General features: G+C 56.7%; 5 protein-coding genes across 5 annotated transcripts; 3 read left to right on the top strand and 2 right to left on the bottom strand.

Annotated features, from left to right (window-relative positions):
- Positions 1–44: 44 nt before the first annotated feature.
- Positions 45–5,084, top strand: JCM15063_005314 (serine/threonine-protein kinase; the record flags this gene model as incomplete). The annotated part of the gene is made up of 24 exons (XM_076681328.1): positions 45–92; positions 172–210; positions 281–290; positions 345–376; positions 440–484; positions 542–572; positions 630–875; positions 940–1,446; positions 1,520–1,786; positions 1,857–2,050; positions 2,120–2,294; positions 2,363–2,415; positions 2,473–2,679; positions 2,744–2,878; positions 2,947–2,985; positions 3,061–3,174; positions 3,235–3,295; positions 3,361–3,425; positions 3,493–3,697; positions 3,765–3,934; positions 3,996–4,189; positions 4,252–4,344; positions 4,407–4,533; positions 4,611–5,084. The coding sequence occupies 24 exons, from the start codon at positions 45–47 to the stop codon at positions 5,082–5,084; spliced, it is 3,531 nt and encodes a 1,176-aa protein (XP_076531534.1).
- A 737-nt stretch (positions 5,085–5,821) lies between these two features.
- JCM15063_005313 (uncharacterized protein) lies at positions 5,822–8,927 on the top strand (the record flags this gene model as incomplete). The annotated part of the gene is made up of 2 exons (XM_076681327.1): positions 5,822–5,957; positions 6,439–8,927. The coding sequence occupies 2 exons, from the start codon at positions 5,822–5,824 to the stop codon at positions 8,925–8,927; spliced, it is 2,625 nt and encodes an 874-aa protein (XP_076531533.1).
- Positions 8,928–10,613: 1,686 nt separating this feature from the next.
- On the bottom strand, positions 10,614–12,786 carry JCM15063_005312 (uncharacterized protein; the record flags this gene model as incomplete). Its single annotated transcript, XM_076681326.1, has 6 exons — positions 10,614–10,988; positions 11,050–11,202; positions 11,283–11,489; positions 11,556–12,179; positions 12,252–12,392; positions 12,469–12,786. The coding sequence occupies 6 exons, from the start codon at positions 12,784–12,786 to the stop codon at positions 10,614–10,616; spliced, it is 1,818 nt and encodes a 605-aa protein (XP_076531532.1).
- A 1,139-nt stretch (positions 12,787–13,925) lies between these two features.
- JCM15063_005311 (esterase/lipase family protein) lies at positions 13,926–16,363 on the bottom strand (the record flags this gene model as incomplete). The annotated part of the gene is made up of 7 exons (XM_076681325.1): positions 13,926–13,958; positions 14,035–14,128; positions 14,201–14,279; positions 14,342–14,475; positions 14,544–14,758; positions 14,829–15,037; positions 15,100–16,363. 7 exons carry the CDS (start codon positions 16,361–16,363, stop codon positions 13,926–13,928), a joined length of 2,028 nt encoding a protein of 675 aa, XP_076531531.1.
- Positions 16,364–16,525: 162 nt separating this feature from the next.
- Positions 16,526–18,949, top strand: BDP1 (transcription factor TFIIIB subunit BDP1; the record flags this gene model as incomplete). Its single annotated transcript, XM_076681324.1, has 5 exons — positions 16,526–16,547; positions 16,615–18,089; positions 18,172–18,303; positions 18,396–18,543; positions 18,609–18,949. The coding sequence occupies 5 exons, from the start codon at positions 16,526–16,528 to the stop codon at positions 18,947–18,949; spliced, it is 2,118 nt and encodes a 705-aa protein (XP_076531530.1).
- Between the last annotated feature and the right edge of the window lie 381 nt (positions 18,950–19,330).

The raw sequence follows: 19,330 nt of genomic DNA, 5'->3' as shown, positions 1-19,330 counted from the left end.
TCGCATTCGACTGCATCCGAGTATCAAGCTTCCCTGCAGGCAGGATGTCGGCGCAAGATACCCAGCTGTGTGCGCCGTCCCTGCCCGACTTTGTCAGTCGCGTTCTCTCGCGTCTCTCAACATTCAACCTTCCCCACTCACTCTCGACTGCCCTGCCTACATGCCACGCAGAAACTCGCAGAGAAACTTGGACAGGGCGCGTTCGGATCCGTGTACAAGGCAAGTCGTCCTCGCGTCCCGTTCATACACGAGCTGACCCCCACCGCTCGTACCTCTCCAGGCGCTCAACTGTCCGTCTACGCTTATCATCCACCCATCAACGCATGCTGATGTCTGCTGAGCAGGGTCTACCGGCGAGACCTGCGCGATCAAACAGGTGATTCCACACACACGCGCGCATGGTCCTCCAAACGCAAACTGATTCATCTCTCGCGATCAGATTGACCTATCGCATATCCTCGCGGCGGAGCTGCCCGATATCATGGTCAGTGCCAACCTCCCTCTCTTGGGGTTAAACCGCTCACATCGCTCGCTTCGTCAGCAAGAGATCGACCTCCTCAAGAACTTGCATCGTGCGTCCAGCCCCTATCTCGGACTTGAACGGGAGTGTTGATGTCGATCGTCCCCAGATTCCAATATCGTACAATATCGAGGATACGCTCGAACAGACTCGGCCCTGTACATCGTACTTGAATACTGCGAGAACGGTTCCCTCGCCGCGATCGTCAAAAAGTTTGGAAGGTTCCCCGAATCCCTCGTCGGGTTGTACACTCTTCAAGTTTTGCAAGGTCTGTTGTACTTGCATGACCAAGGGGTGATTCATCGAGATATCAAAGGGAGCAACATCCTCGCCACGAAAGAAGGCAACATCAAGCGTACGTTCTCTCCCGCTCGCGCTGTTGATACAAGACCAAATTGATCACCGTTCGCGCGAATTAGTCGCGGATTTTGGAGTCGCAACTCGAGCCGGCGGTCCCTCGAATTCGGCCGTAGTCGGTTCTCCCTACTGGATGGCCCCTGAAGTTGTCGATCAATCAGGCGCGACTACAGCCTCCGACATCTGGTCCCTCGGAGCACTCGTGATCGAACTCTTGACGGGCAAACCTCCGTACCATTTCCTCGATCCAATGCCTGCACTGTTTCGCATCGTGAACGACGATGGTCCACCACTTCCAGAAGGCGCGAGTGCCGCCGTTCGAGATTTCTTGTCACAATGTTTTCAGAAGGATGGCAACCTCCGCATCAGTGCCAAGAAACTGTTACGCCACCCGTGGATGATCGCGGCCAAGAAACAACAGGAAACTCAATCACTCGATCGACACAAGAGTCAGGCTCTTGGTAGACGAGGAGGATCAGCGACAGGAGGAAGACAGAATGGACCGAGACCGATCAGTATGTACGACGATACGGTACAGCGAGTTCAACAATGGAACGAGGCGCTCAAGAGTGTGTTTTGATACCATTTTTCCAGGGTCTAGAAGAGGATCAGAGCTGACCTCGAGAAACTTACGTGCTACAGTGGCCCCGACGGTCAAAGAGGTAGCGAAGACATTTCGACCTTCGCTCGCGTCTCTCGCGAACGAGAATGCCCTTGCGCTGTCGAGAAGCAAGCCTGGTATTCCTCAGGCACGATCAAAACCTTTCACTGCGAGCGACAATTCAGCCGTTCCTCTCGATTCTACGCAAGCGGATCAGCTTGTTTTCGTTACAAATCCGAACGAGGACAGCGAACACGACAACTGGGACAGTGATTTCGAAGGGGGCCTGTCGATCACAAAAATCGACGGTGAGCTCTTCCTGCTAAATCGACAAGCTATGCTCGGATGTTACCTGACGAGATGGTGCATGCGATACAGCACTCGACCGAGATTTGTCGAGTCGATCACAGGCCGTGCGTGAAGAGGGTGACAAGGACGAGTACGATTCGACGCGATCGCTCACGATCAGACCAACCCCCCGCAAAGGTCTCGCTGCCGGAAAGACTGGGCTCCCAACGGTCCTCGAGGATCCTACAGATCGATCAAGGGAAGAAGCTTCGACAAGCGTCAAGGTGATTTGCCTTGCAGTACTTGCATTGTCAGTACACTAATGTCTTTCGTCGATCTGGGAGGAACCTCAGAACGGTACAGAACAGCCTGATCTCGTGCCGGAAACGATGTTGACCAACGCGATAGATACTACAACGGGGCAGAGGCCGGCTCTATCACTTCAGGCATCGATGGCCAAGTTCAGCGAATCGTCTGAAGCTGACGATTATTCGGACGTCTTTGGCAAGTGCTCGAGTCCATCCGATCGTCAGTCGACCCTTATCGTGTCTCTACGTGTGCTATCTATTGAATGCGTCCTGTCTCGTATCGAACAGAAGAGACCTTTGGGTCGCTCCGGTTACAGGTTCAATCGTCCATCAAATCCGAAGTTCGTACGGTGCACTTCGATCCAGCGAGTCCCCTGGCTAATCTCTACTGTTTACAGCTTGAAGATGAAGACTCCGATGAGGACGATCCATTCGCAACGGTCGCGGATCCAACTCCGATTTACGATACCGACGATACCAACCTCGAGGCGAGTCTGTTGCGAGACCAAGCCGCTCGGCAGTGCACGCTTGCGAGTGACCTACTCGACCTTGTCGGAGGTCGAGATCCGGACAATCGCGAAGCTAGAGAAGCAGCTCTTCAGCTCGTAAGCGCTCGTCTTGATCATAATTTATATCCCCGGAACATACTGAAGTGGTCCGTCCCCATAGACGGTACTGCTCGAAGACTCGGAGGATGCAAGAAAACATTTCGCCAAGCGTCATGGCATGCTGATCGTAGTAGAGGCGCTCCAAGTCGCTCGCTCACGAGACATGCTCGCTATCCTCTTGAGGATCGCCAATCTCGTATGTCAGGTGACATCTCTGCGCAGTGTAGCGTTAGTGCTGACAGGATCTTGCTGGCGAGGTCACAGATCGTAGGGTCCGACGCAGCCGAACTCGAAAAGCTGGCAGTAAGAATGCGTCCGCGTATGCTCGCCAAGATGGAGATTGGGTACTAACGGACGGAATTTCTGTACTTCTCAAAGCTCGTGGGAGGCTGTCCAGTTATCGTCTCGTTCGCTTCGAAGCGTCACTGCCGCGAGATTCGCCTCGAAGCGGCACTCTTCATTGGCTCCATGTGTCGAACTTCGCTACTCACAGTAAGCCGGCTCACGTAGTTCTCGTCACGGCTGAATCTGACTATCGATTGCATGGGTCAGCTTCAAATGTTTGTTGCATGTCGGGGCCTCCGCACGCTGGTGGACATGCTGGACGAGAGCTGTACGTGCGCAATCAATTCCTGCTCGGCGATGCATACAGCTAAAGATGCTGTACTGCTCCGACAGATGATGACGGAAAAGACTTTATCTGGTTGGCGGTCGACGGCATTGCGCGGGTTTTTGAGATGAATGTGCGTAGCCTCACATCGCGTTTCACCGGTTTCTCGAGGCTGACCCCTTGAGAATTCTGCGGTTCAGGGACCAATCCCTCGGAACGATTTCTGTCGCCTTTTGGCACAAGAAGGTCTACTCGAGCCGTTATCGTGTGCCCTGACCAGCGTCTGTGGAGACCCCGACGATTTGGCAGAGTCGGCAAAAGCCAAAATCGTCGACATTCTCTTGCTCTTCGCTCAATCTGACTTCAAGGTGAAAGAAGCGCTCGCGACTAGAGCGAATGCTCTCCGTGAGGCAATTGTTTCCTCGACTGTGTCTCGTTCAGGGGCATGTTCTGAAGCTGCTCGTTTCCGCAGGGTTCGTCAAGGCTACCCGACTACTCGAGCCTGATCTGCTTGCGACCTTGCTCAAGACGATCAAGAACCTGTCGATGCTGCCACACGCTCTCGATGTGTTACAGAATGCCAATGCGATCGAAGCGTTGGTCGAGATTCTCGGGCGGGACTGTCGTGGCCGTCTTGGCGCGGTACGTAATCGCTGTTCAGTCATACGAGGTGCCTGACGCTCACGTCTCAAGATTCCTACAGGAGATCCAAAACCATGCGCTCCACACTCTGTTCAACCTGTGCCGACTATCAAAGACTCGTCAAGAAGAGGCGGTCTCGTACGGCGCGATCCCGGTGCTTCAGAAAATCGTGATGGACAATTCCCCACTCAAACAATTCGCTCTACCCATTCTGTGTGATCTCGCACATCTCGCCTCGAGAGCGACTCGCAAGACGTGAGCTTGAAATTTCTCACTCGCAGAACGTTCCAACCTGACTTTATTTTGTACCTGATCAGACTGTGGCAGCACGACGGGGTCACGTTCTACCTTTACCTCTTGTCTACCGACTCGTATTGGATCAATGCTGCTCTCGAGGCCATTCTTGCGTGGTACGTCGCAGTGCCCTTGTGTGCTACTTGCAAGCACCGCTCTAATGCTTTGAGGTACGCAGGCTACAAGCTGAACCCGCGCGAGTGGAAGGTTGCCTCCTTGAATCGACTGCGATCTCGTCGCTTGTCGAAGTGTTCTGCAAAACGAAAGGTGCAGGTTTCGACAACATGCTCGAGCCCTTCCTCAAGGTGAGCCCCAACGCGCTTTTCGGCAGTCTGACACTGCTCGAGTCGCTAACGGCTTGGCGATCTCCCGGACGTAATAGATCCTGCGCACATCGCCGGTGTTGGCTGCTCGAGTCGCGACTGAGCCCGAGTTTTGCAAACGGATCGCCGAGCGGATCGAGCGTTCTACGACGAAAGCGGTCGTGCGCCTGAATCTCCTGCGAACGATCAAGGCCATTTCGGATGCAGTCACCGATCAACGTCAGCGTGGCAAGGTCATCATGATCATGAAACCCTCAATCGACCGCTGCGCCGAGCAGGAGAAGACGGTTCTCGCAGGACAACTCGCCAAATCCCTCTCTACCGAATTCGCGTCGATGAGGGTGGCAACTCCCAAGACATGGTCATCTCGTCGTACAGGCTCTCAAGCTTCGTCTCGAACCGTGACCGAATCGTTGACATCCGCTTCTGCGCCTGTCGTCCGTCGCTCTTCCTTGCAATCTCGCTCCCTCGAATCGAAGCGTCGCTCTCGGATTCTTCTCGATCCTGCTCGACAGGACGAGTCTGGCGTGTGACCAGCACGCCCAACGCATATTAATATACCCAGAATGCTGTCTATTCCCCTTAATCATTTTGCTGTACTCGTCATACCCATCGTGCGTCGTCTCGGTGCTTACCCCGAGACACGAGTCAGACTGCAATATACTCGTTAATACTGGCAATGTGATGGAACTACGCTGCTTTCGATCGCAGCATAAGTTGGGATCCGAATCGTGCGATGTGGCGCTTGTGCGGCGTCATTCCCATGCTCTAGTCTCCGCCTCATCACAGCTCAGCAGACGTGTGCATCTCTTTCGACCATGCACTTGCCAGCCTCTCTCGGTGCAACCCTGGTGTGCGAGCCTGCTATCGAGGACAAGTTGCGGTCGCCTTGGCGTGCATGTTCCGACGTGCGGTCTCTCGCCTCCGCCTGAACAGTTCAGTAAGGTCTCTTGGATCGTAGATCTTCAGCATTGCCGCTCAATCGGTCGCAAATGCGCCGCCAGAGACTCGAGGGTTCGTGAGGATCGCTCAACCCGTTCGCCGAAGACGCGCCTCGCCTCCACCCGGTTCTGTTTCCATTCTCCTGCCCCGACTCGACGACCTCACGAGGTAAGCCAACCCCACACGAGTTCACAAGAGACTGTGGGAGCTAACAAGACGAGCTCAGGGTGCCTGCGATCCTTGCTATTCCGCCTGCCCGACGAACCTGCTTGTTCAAATTCGTCCCTCCCCCAGTCCTCTCCCGCACCCGATCAACCCGAACGAGAGGATGGTCGCAGCCCCCGAGACGCAACAGTTGCAGCAGAACCAAGACCAAATTCACTCCGGCGATGCAGTAGCGGCAGAGTCGCTCAAACAGTCGATCGCTGCAAAAGACAACTCGAAAGAGCAAGGCATCCGAACTGGTCAGTCCTCCCACGCCCACTCCCTTGCAATTCTTCTGGTTGTCCCAGTGGCTTCTCGCGGTCAACGCGACTCGATGGAAGGCATCACCGGTGCGCAGCAGGTCAATTCGGTGGAGGATCCGCCGAACGAGTTTTTTTCTCCTTCTCGACCTGGCTGCAGAGCGCGGAAGATCTGAACTCGGTACACGAAGTCTGGGCGGGAGTATAGACACGATGAGATGTGGGCAACTCGAAGCCGGAGTTCGGGGAGACTGTGCCGAAACTCGCGCGCGCGATGCCGAGTCCAAATGAAGGCAGAAAAGATACCGCGCGAGCACTAGGACGGACAGCGGGATCTATTGAGCGATGCATCAGACGCTCCTGTACGGCCGATTCCTGCCTGAAGGATTCGGAGGCGGCGTTCATGATTCCAGATTGCCGGAACTTGTCGGAGTGAACAAGTTGACTGACCTGAGTTGCTCCCCTTCTCCTGTCTACACAGTTGACGGCTTAGCTGTCGTTGACAAGACCGGATCAGTTTCGCCCGCCTCCAGCGCAAACGCCTCGGAGCAGACGCACAACCTTCCTCCTCCCGAAGTCGCGCGCAACATTCCCTGTCGCTTCTTCCCCCTTGGAACGTGCAAGTACGGTGAACAATGCATCTTTTCCCACGGCATTCCTGGTGTTGCGGGATCGCCTGGAGTTCCGGCTTCTCCCTCGGTTCAGTCGCAAGTCGCTCCCTCGGCAAACAGTCAAGAGCAGCAGCAGCAGCAACGCCAACTCCAACCTCAGGGTCACGAGCAACAGGCGCAACAGTCGTACCTCCAGCAGCAGCAGCAACACTACCCTCATGCTCACCTGCACCAGCAGGCGCTCGAACAGCAAGTTGTGCCTTCGCCCATGGACCACGCGTACATGCAAGGCGTGCCGATGTACTACCCTGAGCAAGCGCTTCAGTACGGTTTCCAGCCTCCGTTCTCCCCTGAACAGGCGTACTACCACTTTGCGCCGCCGCCGTTCCAACCTTACCCTCAGCACTACCAGCAATTCGCCCCACACGCGTACTACGCTCCCCCGCCACCTCCGCCACCTCACATGGCGGCTCCTCTGGCTGTCTCGACGCACCAGCTGCAGCAACAACAGCCTCAGCAACCACCCGCATCTGCGGCTGTAGATGCCACCCTTTCGTCCCCGGTCGCTCCGTCCCAGGCCGCTTCGCCAGCCCAGGCCGACGATTCGAGCTCGACTTCGCCTGCGGATGCAGCAGCGAGCCAATCGAGTGCTGTTCCAGCTTCGACTTCGGCCGAGACCAATGGCTTCGCCCCCGCCGCAGCTCTCGCTTCGTCTCCGTCGCAAGCACTCGGTCCCGATGGCCTACCTCTACCGCGTACTCCTGCGTCCCTCCACACGTTCTTCCAGACCTCCTCGCCTATGACCGGTCCCGCCACGACGATCGCGCCCTCTGCTCCCTCACCTTCGGCCTCGATCCCTGCTCCTTTGCCTGTAGTCTCGAGTTCGCCGAATGGCTTCATGAAGCCTCTGCCTGGACGCGCTGCTGGACCTCAACGCTCGATTGGGGGTCTCGCATCGGGGCCTTACCCTGCTGGATCTGTGGCAGGAGGAGCCAAGCCTCGTCGTTCGTTCGGTGGCTCTCGTCCCCCTTGCTCCTTCTTCGAAGCGAACCGCTGCAAGAACGGTGACGAGTGTTCTTTCGTACACATGCTTCCCGACGGATCCGACGCTCGAGCTCTCGGTAGGGGCATGATCGGATCGGATGGACGGACAGACAGTCCAGAGGCAACTGGAGGAACGCCTCCGGCTTGGTTGATCAACCAGAGAGCGCTCCGGTTTCAAGGTGCGAACGGCCAGGGTGGATCCGGATCCGGCGCAAACTTGAAGAAGCATCACGAGGCTGGAATGGGGTCGAACGGGGCGAGCTTCAACTACCGAGAACGGTCAAATGTGGGACATCAAGGTGCAAACGCAGCTCATGCCCGTGGACGCTACGATGAAGAACAGCAAGCGAGGTACGCGGCTCGACAGCAAGTCGCGCACATGCCGGCTCAGTTCCATGACGGTCAGGGTCAGGTGCAACCCGGTCTCGTACCTCAGGCTCCTCCAGCCGGCTTGCAACCGCATGCGCTCGCGGACGGTTCCCTCGCCGGTCGCATTCCGCCAGGCGGAGCTCCCCAGCTCGTCGCCGCCATCAACGGCCTCACTCGTCGAATCCCGCCAGCTCACCTTCACCAGCACGGTCAACAAGGGCAAGCTGGGTCTCATGAATCATCGATCCCCATGTCTGTCGCCTCTACTCCGGCACAATCTCGCGAGCCTTCGCAACAACGAGTACCCACCGTGAATGATTTCCCGGCTCTCGGTTCACCCGCCGCACCGCTGTCTCCCGCTGTCGAGAAGGATGCCTACACCAACGTAGTCGAATCGAGCTCTGCCGTCTCGGCCGCCAAGGCGAAAGATGAGACTCCTGTCCCGGCAGCCTCGGGTTCGCCGACGGCGGAGAACGATGGTTTCGTCCTTGTGTCTCATGCCGATGCTGCCCCTTCTCCAGTGGTCGACTCGACCGCCGCGACCACCTCTGAGAAGCTTCCCGTCCAATCTGAGGAGCCGGCTGCCGTTCCCGCCTCCACGCCCGCTCCGGCCACTACCACGACCGAGTCGGCTGCACCTGCCAGCCGCCCGGCACCGACGCCCAAACTCATGGTCTCGTTCGCATCGATCGCTAAAGCGGCCTCCGCTGCAGCTGTCGAGAAAGTCAAACCCGCGTCGGCACCCTCGCCTTCTGCTGGCCCGACGAGCAAGGTCTCGGAGCCTCCCGCAAAGGTCGTTCCCGTCCAGACCAAGCCTGTCAAGGAGGAGGCGCCTGTCCCTGAAAACGACGGTTTCGAAACTGTCACCAAGACGAGCAAGAAGTCGAAAAAAGCCGCAGCACGAGCCTCATCCGCGACCGCTTCGCAGGTCATGACCAAGGCCTAATAGTCATCCGTCTCGCTTTCTTCTCGTGTCTCTTCCGTCCTTCGCTCGTTCCTTCTCGGCCATGTTACACCGTTGCGCCATGTATTTCTGTCCCTTGTCACCCCTCTCTCTCTCTTCTCTATTTCTCTCTTCTTCCCTTTCCCCCAAATTGTTCGTTCGTATCTTAATCGCTCTGCTTGTGTCTCTCCATTCTGTGTATGGGGTGTCTGGTCCTGCTCCCACCCCATCCTTGGTTATCTCCCTCCCCACCCTCCCTCGCTTTTGCCTCCTCGAAAACTCTTTTTTCGCCCTTTAGCTGCCTTTCCTTTTTCTATCAACTCGATGGGCCGTTGTCGTAGAGTAGATGATGCCGATAGACTGCAAACCTGACCGGGTGAGCAGTTGAATTCACGGATTTTAGCAGTTGTTCGTCATCAACTGTCTCGAAGAGCTGCTTCTCTCCGCATTAGTTTCTTCACTCGAAATCAACGAGGATGGCGCCACCGCCGACACGAGATCTACCAGCATTTCACTTGCACGCGTTTGGCCTAGGGAACAAGGTCAGTCTCCCTTGCGATGCCGATGTCGCGCTCAGGTGGGGGAGGAGGGCGATTCTCCTCCCGAAACCCCTGCTGACGCCGTCGTAGAATCTGTTATAATAGGGCAGCGAACTCTTCTTTCAACACGTACAGCCTCTCGAAGTCTTGCGCCGAGCGACAGAGAGGGTTCTCGACTCACTATATCCACCTTCCTTAATCGTGAACTCTCACCAACCACCGATACGCTCGATCTCCCTCAACTTGAGATCACTTGAAGGCGTGGCACATACGTGTTCCTCCCAACTCGATTCAGATCACAAAGAAATTCACTTGTCGACGGAATACCTCGAAACTGTATTTCGGAATTCGGGTTGTAACGCCCAGAGACTCGCAAGTCCTCCTTCCCCTGCTCGATAACATCAGATGTACCTGACAGTGCTTCTTTCAACCGCATGCGTAGAGAGATGAAATTGAGGGAGTCTTGACGCACGAGGTTGTCCATGCTTTGCAATGGGACGGACAGTCGACAATGCCAGGAGGTGTAGTCGAGGGGATTGCTGACTGGGTTCGAAATCATCACAAACTGGGTCCTCCACATTGGCGCGAAGGCCCATCTGAGAACGACAGGTGGGACTCGGGCTACCAGACTACCGTAAGTCAACCTGAGCAGGAGACGCCGTGCGCAGGCCCCGACCGCCCTCGCTCAATTGCTGACCGATGTTTGCGGAGAGTCTAGGGGTTCTTCCTGTTGTGGCTGTCAAAGCGTCTGGACAACGCACTACTTGTGCCACAGCTGAATGCGATAATGAGGCAGTCAAAGTGGGACTACGGCGAGCATTTCACGGCTCTGCTTGGTGGTCAACGCGTCGAAAAGTTATGGGAGGAATACAAGAGGACATTCGAGCGCACCACCGACGAGTCAGAGCCTGCTCCGGTGCCAACACATGCAACAGGCTATCGCGTTTCGTATGCCTAGATGGCTTTGCAGACGATCGAGAACTAGTGTAAAATTGCGCACCGAAGAGATCAAAGCACATATGAGATGAAAAGAACGGGATAGGCGTGAGAGGGCTCAAATGTGCAAGGAATAGGCACAAATAGGGAAACGAAAAGCGAAAAGAACGATAAATGAAATGGAGGGAGATCGCGCTCGCTTCGTGTACTGTTTTTACACAGCGACGGTAGCAGCTGCGGTAGCGGATACGAGACCTGGAATGACAACGTCGGCATCGACGCAGATTCCGAGGTGCAGGAGTTGCCCGACAGGGCACGCCTTCTGGGTCGCTTTGGTCGAGGTCTTCTGAGCGCGTTGCGAGGTGGGCGATGGGCCAAGCTGGGCTTGAGCCGAGACGCTGGCACTGATCAAGGGTGCATCATCATCTTTGTTCGACTTGCGCTCGGGTTCGTCGTAAACCACGTCAGGGTAGGTCACAACAGGCGCGGTTTGCTTGATCTTGCGGACTGGAGTCGGGATCGGCGAGTAGGATCGAGTTTGCGTATCGGTGGTCGGCGACGAATCGGAAGCTCCAGGGCCAGTTCCAATCTACCACGGAGCAATGTTACACGAGCTCGCACTGGGCGTTTGGGTCTATAGGGAGGCTTACCTTGGCATTCAGAAGATTACCGAGGTTCAGATCAAGAATGTTGCCGCTGTTGTCATCGTCAGTCGATGCCTTGGCATTGAGCGGAGTGCGAGTCGTCGATCGTGCAGAGGTGGTCGAGGAAGCGCCATTGCTGCCACCAACGACAACTGTGGCCTAGAATTGATGTCGACGAGCACAAGCCCAAACCGCGTCAGATACCTAAATGACCGTTTTGACTGCATGTGCGTACGTACACCGAGGATGTCTCCAACTTGGACGCAAAGGCCAAGAATTGCATCAGGGTCGTTAGCGCCATCGCAAGGAGGAAGGGATCCGACAGGGCCCTTCTTGTCACCGTTCTTGTCCTTCTTGTTGCCCTCGGGAGTGGGTGTCCGATTCGCCGGAGTCGTGTTTTGGGACGAAGGCGTGTTCGGGTCTGATCCGCCCAGTTGAGCCTTCACCTGCAGTGCCGCAGAACTCCATGTCAACGCGTGCAATGCGAGCTATGGCTGGGGATCAAGACTTACTCCGAGCAGGTTTCCAGCCTTGACGCAAAGTTTGAGGAAAGCACGAGGATCGTTTGGCCCATCGCAATCGGGTAGGACGTCGCCTCCGGTCGAGCCATTGTCATTCTGATTGTTCGAAGAGGGTCGGGTGGTAGGCACGGTAGTCTTCCGCGAAGAAGTGGACGTGGAAGGGGACGCCGTAGTCTGGGGTTGGCCGCCAATCCTGATGTTGCCTCCGACGAAGAGGGGGTCGGTGTCGATTGCGACGCAGGCACGGAGCAAAGCATCGTATGAGGTACCGTCGGAACAGTCAGACGCGGACGACGATGCGCGGGCAGACGCTGCAGGGGAGTTCTTCGCGGTCGTCGTAGGCGAACCGCGGCTGCCAGAATCACCGCCGCCGACGACGAGGCCGCCGATCTTGATTCCGCCTCCGACAAAGACAGGACCGAGGTCGACGTCGACACATACGTCGACAAGATCTCCCGTGCCACGAGTCTGTCCGCGAGGGCAGTCCGGACTGCCCGCGGCAGAAGTTGCAGATGAAGGCGCAGACGAAGTTGGGGTGCGAACGGCACCGCGTCCAGCGGTAGTGGTCGTCGTTGCCGACCGAGTGCGCGAGGAGTGACCCTGCGAAGAATGACCCTGTGAATATCGCCCAGTTCCGAATTCAGTTGTCTGCACTCAGGGAGAGCTTGAGTAAGGGGGCGAGCATACGTTGTTGTCGCCCTGGTCCCAGTGTTGCGGGGCGCTAGTGTGGGTGGCTCGGTGAGGGTTCACCTTCGTGGTCGAAGACGACGGAGGTCCCCAGTGGAGCGACGGTCCGTGGTGGGCGGCACGGGTTGTAGCAGGACGATTCTGTTATGGAAGAGAAAGGAAATAAGCTTGCGGAATCTATACGTAGAAAAAGTCACACGCGAGAGACAATGCTTACGTTCTCATTGCGATGATCGGAACCTCCTACTTCGATGCAGAGGTCGACTTCCAAAAGGCTTCGGGTCCATCCAGGCGGGCACGATCCTTGGTCGCCTTGCTTGACCTTGGCGGCCTTGGACTTGGGCTGATGGATCGAGTTGCCGATTCCAACTCCGACTCCGACGTTAATGACGGAGCTTCCGTCTTTAGCGCATGACGGAGCGTCGTTGAGACTGCTGCCGAGGAGGTTCCCGTCCGGGTTGGGGAGAGGAGCTGCGAGTGAGGCAGGGAAGAGGAGAGCCGATGCAGCGAGGACTGTAGCGAGCGTGAAACGCATGTTCTTCAGGGGCACTGGGGTCCGGACGAATGTGATACGTTGGGGTCCTGGGCGACTGCGACTATTGGTATACAGGCACTTTCGATTGCGCTTCAGGAAGGGCGGAGAGACGCTCGAAGATGTCGAAGGCTTGAGGCGAGATCTGTTACACCTGGTCGGAGAGGCCTATCAGTGGAGAGTGAGAGAGAAAGGGAATGTTTTCGTCGAAGCCCAGCACAACAGCTTGCAGGAACAGTTCGAAGCAAACAAACATAGAATCGATCAGGTTTCGAACCACGATAATGGTTCAACGAACGATTCCGGGACGCGTCGACGAATTGATCCGAGCTTTAGATCGACATGATCAATCAACCATTCATGCGCGCGGAGAAAATCAGTCCGGAAGAAGATCAACCCAAGCGCGTCAGGAGCGAGCCGAGCGGGCGAAATCAAAATTCGGGCGGTACTTCGGCCCAGGTGCCCGTGTTTGTTTGCGTAAGCGTGACGACTCTGCACCAAGTAGTCCTGAGCTGCTCTGCATCGCGCACTCCTGAAGCGGCTCGCACCAAAGGGACTCTATAGCTATAGATTCTATCAGCTTCCAGCGAGCGCCTCGACTCGACACCAGCCAGCGTACCAGTAGGATGTCGAGTCTACGTCAAGCAATGCAGGAAAAAGGCACTGAGGAGGCTTGAGCGACTCAGCAGCTGGAGGGGTCGCGACGGCGCGGTCGGCATGCGCCTCAATCGCGTGGAGTCGAGGCAAGTCGCATGTAGCTCGGGGATTAGCGGCAAGCCTGGGTCTATCTGGTGGTGTAGAGCGCGGCAGCAGCTAGGGCAGGCGACAGCCGTGCATGTACCCATGTGTCGGCGTTGACAACGTTGCGGTCAAGGGGCCGATTTCGCAGGCGCATCACATTTCTTACCAGTCTGTCAGTGTGCGCTTGAGCTGCCTTCGAAAGCTAGCAGATTCATGGTCAGACCTCCCGGCCAAGCTCGAAAAATGTAGAAAGCGAGAGCGATTATAATGATCGTGGCCGAGATACATTCGTTATAAAGGGATACGCGCGTGATGCGCTGATGCAGCCTAGGCTATCTATGCAATGGAGAATAGCACGACCGAAAACAAGCGTAAGATAGCTACATTGAGTTTGAGGTGCATTAGAAGCCTTCGTCGGCCAACTTTTCGGCAAGCTATTCGAGCGAGCACAAGCGAGGTTTGTCAGTCAAGGACATGTCAGGAGGGGTATGCCCAGCGCAAGAGTCTTACGGCGCAGAAGAATGAGATTGGCTTGAACTTGATCGGCTTGCCCAGCCACTCAGCCCAACTGTATCGTACCTTGCCCACCATGCCGATCAAATCACTGGTCGAGATGCAGAAAAATTTGTCAGTATTGTGTTCGTCCGTAACGAGCCGGCTGTAGCTTGGCACTCACAGGTGATTGACATTGTGCAGCGTCGCTTGATATTCTCCCCATTTCGAAGAATCGACACTGACCAGACCATCGTTCGCGCCTGTGGAACGGCTTGTCAGCCTTCGCGGCGGATTGTATGAACTGCAACGGGCAATCACCTGCCCTCGCGCTCGTTCACGACGCCCCACGGAATCTTGAAAACGTTGCTCCAGGTCGGCTCGAATTCGGCGCCGTAAGAAAAGTAGCGAACGTCGGGATCATCAGGCGTCTCCTCGTTAAACCTGGCCATCTTTGTTCTGCTCTTCCCATGCCAAGCATCAGTGGTCACATCCAATGAGAGTCGCCATATATTCGGGATACACACGTTGTGAGGTCATCAAACGCTTTGCCCCCGCCAGGCACTCCCAAGGTGCTGAGCGTGCTCAGCAACATCGGCACTCTCGATTGACCGACGACGTCTTCGAGCAAGTAATCGGCGAACGACGACCCGCGATGCGGCGTCGATATTGTCGTCAGACTACGAACCTTGAAATTCGTTGGCTTGAGGCGCGAGATGAGGAAGCGAGCGTCCAGACCACCCTATGCACACCATTCGACATCTCTTGGTCAGATTTAGTCAGAGTAGCGGAAAACAACCAAAGGGGCTTACCATCGAGTGCCCGATCAAATTGACTTCTTGGCCCGGGAACGTCTCGCCAATCATCTCGCAAAGTACTTTGGCGCGTTCTTCGATCGAGGCAGACGCCGGCACTCTTCCGATCAGCACCTCGACGCCCATCGCCTCGAGTGCCTCTTGCACGCCGACCCAGTAACTGAACTGCAGCGGCTTGATCGCGGACGGGCCAAGGTGATCGAAACCTGCTCAAAGCCCGCAGTGTCAGTCGGCGCAAGGCAACCTGCCGTAGAGTAGCATGTCGTACCGAAGAGTCCGTGACAGAACACGACCGGCAGTCTCGGCGCGCGATACCGCTCCTTGAGGATCGAGAATATCTCGGCATTCTCTTCTGCCTCCTCAGCGACGGCTTTCTTATCGGCATCGTCGACCATGTCTTCCACTTGATCCTTCCTTGCAGTCGGCCCTTCATCGTCCCGTGGATGTCGCGACGTGGTGTAGTGGCGATGCAAAGCGGGTCGCGGATCGGGCCGAGGTTGTGAGGATGCAGCAGAGATGCTGGGTGTCGCAGAGGATGACTTTTCTGTAGTTGGTCGTTGCGCCGAAGAAAACAGGCTCGGCATTGCGAAGGAAGGTAGGAATGAGCCAGATGTGGACGCTTTCTCGGGTCCGTCTGAAACTGTGCTGCTACTCGCCTGAGTCTGCGAGGAAGTCGAAGTCGAGAACAAATTCGAGAAGAGGGACTGCGAGCCGTCTGGATGACCCGCCGGAGTAGGCGGCAGCGATTTGTCCACTTGCACCGTTTTCATGGGCGAGTCGTCGGCTTCTCTCACGCTCTCGGGATCTTTCGGGAGGTCATTCGTCAAGTCGAGTTTGCGCAAGATGTCAATGTCGGTATCTAGAAGCGAGGCGTCCCGCCGGTCCTGCTCGGACAAGGCTTCTTTGTGGCGTCGGGCCTCGTCGACCGGTCCACGGCCGGCAAACAGTGAAAGGAAATTACTTGACGTTCTTGAATCATCTTCTTGAGAGACCTGTGTCGTCGTTGGTGGTGTTGGAGGAGCCGGCTCACTGCCTTCAGGTGCGACGACTCGGAACGGCCACCAAGTTCCCCAGCTCAATTGCGAAACCGACGCAGCCCTCGCTCGCGCCGCGCCCGATGCCGTAGAGGTGGATTCGATCGACGCTCGAGACCCGCGACGTTGCGCTTGAGAGAATGCGCCAAGCTGACTTTCGAGGCTCGACCCACTCGCCCTCCTCGATTCCGACGAAGCGCCCGACTGGCGGCGCTTCGGATGTCTTGAGCTACTCTCGTCAGAGTCTAGCGCTGTTGATGGTCGCGGCGGCGAAAAGGGGGTGCCGTCAGGGCGCAGGAGTTCGACAAAGTTGGCCTGGTCTAGTGAGAGCGATGCCGAGGCGCGAGCTGGCGAAGCCGTTGACAACTGTCGTCGCACTGGTGATTCCGTCGAAAGCTGTGCCCGAGGTGGGCGCTGGACGCGTGGAGCCGCGGTAGGAGACGATGACGTTGTCGAGCGAGAAGGCGAGGCGGGACCATCGGCAGAAGCGGGACGCATGCCCAAGAACAGGCGGGGAGTATCTCGAAGCTTCGCCAGTATGGTCGAGAGTTCGGGCGAGACTTAGAGGGCGAAGTGGAGAGCCAAAGATCAGTGAACAACAACCTCCGCGGCGATCTCGGCAAACGCGTCTTTTGCGCACCGCACCCCACTCGATCGACCATGTCGACAGCAGGACGCATCAGTACGTGACTTGTGACCGGGTCTCCATTCGTGACAAGCCGCTGACCTGCCCTCGCTTTGCATAACAGACAAATCGAAAGCGAGATTCGTCCCGAAGCGACCGACCGCGTCGGGCTCGACCATCTCACGCGCCAGTCGGGACCCATCGAGCACTGCACCTGCTTCAGTTACCCCGAAAGAAGCGCATGTGCCTCTGCCTCCAGTCGGCGAGGAGGACCCGACCTTGTCCCAGCCGCGTCCGCCCCGCGCAGCAACCAAACCACCGCACGCCCCGGCCAGCTCGTCTCCTGCATCGTCATTCGGTCCGAGCGATCCATCAGTCCGAGTCACACAGGCGTGCTCTTCGCCAGAACCATCTCCGCCGCCTTCCTCCTTCGCTTTCACCCCGCGAGATCCCACCGCAACGCCGGCCACTTCGGTCGCGTATCCCTCACAAGCAGCATCACAGCACGTCGATCCCTCCTCGTCCCAGGCGAGTGCGTTTGCCGGCGAAGCTTCGACTTCTCGACTCCCGCCTGCTTCGAACTACAACAAATCATCTCGAGACAAGACGAGCCGTATCGAAGAGAGAGTAGCAGAGGAAAGTATCGACGATGCGGGTTCGCGCATTGCTGGAGCAACGACGAAGAAGGGCACGCGGTCAAAAGGCAAGGAGCGAGCGCAAGCACCCGAAGAGCTCGACAGCGACCACGAAGACGGGGACGCGTTGGACCTGCAAGTTCAGTCAAAACAGTCGCGGACAACGGCACCTGCAAATCGATCACTGCGCACTCGTACGCGCAACCCACCGATCCAGTCAGGCCGGGACGACCATGGCTCGCCGGATAGAGCAGACGGCAGTGGAGATGGACTCGACCCCGGTATGGACGAAAGCGATGAGCTCGAGGATGGCGAAGCAGAATTAGCGAAGGATGCTCGTCCTGCCAAACGACGGAAGAACGCTGCGAGGAAGGAAGCCGACGCGCCGCTTCCTACCGTCGACCCTTCCCAAACCACAATGTCCCAGTTGGCCGATCCGAACCTCAAGTTCGATGTCGGACGACCCTCGGAGCGCACGCTCTTTTTTGAGCAACAAAAGATCGACAAGAAGACCGCAATGAAGCTCAAGCGGCAGAAGATGAAGGAGCGGCAGAAGAGGATTGCAGACGGCGGCGCATCGGGCGAGGACGAGGACGAGGACGATCGAGACGATCGGACCAGGACAGGCGAGGATACGGACCCACAGGGTGTCTCCGGCGGTCGACCGAGAAATACCTCGCCGCAGGCACTAGACGCTGCCGAGGCTATGGCGCTCATCGGGGCAACTCGCTCGGACCAAGTCGACGACCCGGAAGGTGCAGACACAGATGAGAACGGCGACACAGACAAAGACGAAGAGAAACAGCTCGACTCGGCTGGTAAAGTCGGGGACCGAGACGAGGGAGAGGCCGAGGATGAGGAGGACTACAGTGATCTGATCGAGACGTCGTATGCCCCTCAAATGCGCATCATCAACGGCGAGCTCGTCGTCGATATCGAATCCCTCGAGATTGATCGCTCCAAGGTTCGTTCCGTTCCTTCGCGCTTTTTTCTCGGCTCTTCCCGCACCGAGCCTGACTCGATCTATTTACCTGGACGGCCAACAGCCCACAGACACTGGCCCGCGCGAAGTGATCGAAGAATCGGCTCAAGATCGATTCGTCAACAGTCGCTCCTTCAGCAAGAAGCCAGGAAAGGCCAAGAAGTGGACCGCAGAAGAGACCGATCGGTTCTATGATGTGCGCATCCCTCTATTTCAGCGCCTGCTTCGTAGGCCAGGTCAGAGTGAACAGGTCAGACAGGATCGCTGATTCCTTGCGATGACCTGCAGGCGCTGTCTCAGTTCGGCACCGATTTCGAGCTGATCTCGGCTCTCTTCCCTGGCCGATCTCGGCGCGAGATCAAACTCAAGTGGACCAAGGAAGACAAGATCAATTCTAAGAAGATCACGGCAGCCCTCATGCAGCGAAAGAAGATCGGTTCGTTTTCGATCAGACCTCTGGGGTCTCGGAGCTAGCTGACCTCGTCGACTTGAATGGCGCAGATCTCGACTCGTACTCGAAATTATCTGGTCAAGATCTCTCGGGGCCTGCGCCGCTAGATCCTATGGACGAGATCCGGCGTCGTCGCGCAAAACTCGAAGCGGAGGGTCATGTTGGCGGTGGTCAGCGCCGCGGCGGAGATTCGGGTGGTCATGCCAGCGGTGAGCAGAAGGGTAAAAGCAAGCGGAAGCGCGGCCCGATTGATGAGGCTGGCGCTGCCCTCTTTGACGAGAGCGCGCTCGCACTCGAGCAGGAAGCGGCTGAGCGGCGAAGAATGGAAGAAGAGCAGGCCGAGGAAGAGAGGCAGGCGATGATCGATGCCATGGAGGCCGAAGAGGACTAGCCTTGGCAGCTTACGTCGATGAAAGGTATCGATGCGTTTCACGGCGTCGTGAATTGTCAGCACAACTTCGGTAGCTGAGTTTGTAACGAGCGACAATTGCCTGCAGACGTGATCCACCACAACATTATGAGGGATGTTGATGTCCCTTGAGCCTGGTCTGAGGATCAGCAGCGAACTGAGCTGAGCGGAACAGTATATGGTTTGTGTAACAACAAGATAGCCAAGATAATCATCATAATGCTGCAAAGTAACTATCTCATATGAAGCACTTGTGGTTTAGTGGTAAAATCGGGCATTGCCATTCAGTCTTGCCTGGCCCCGGGTTCAATTCCCGGCGAGTGCATTTTTTTGCCCGCGCGGTCGATTTCGCGGTTTCTTTTT

The sequence above is a fragment of the Sporobolomyces koalae genome (assembly GCF_050403365.1).
Source record: "Sporobolomyces koalae JCM15063 DNA, S_koalae_JCM15063T_v1_ctg65, whole genome shotgun sequence".
Lineage (NCBI taxonomy): Eukaryota > Fungi > Basidiomycota > Microbotryomycetes > Sporidiobolales > Sporidiobolaceae > Sporobolomyces > Sporobolomyces koalae.
This window is presented reverse-complemented; position numbering and strand designations above follow the sequence as displayed.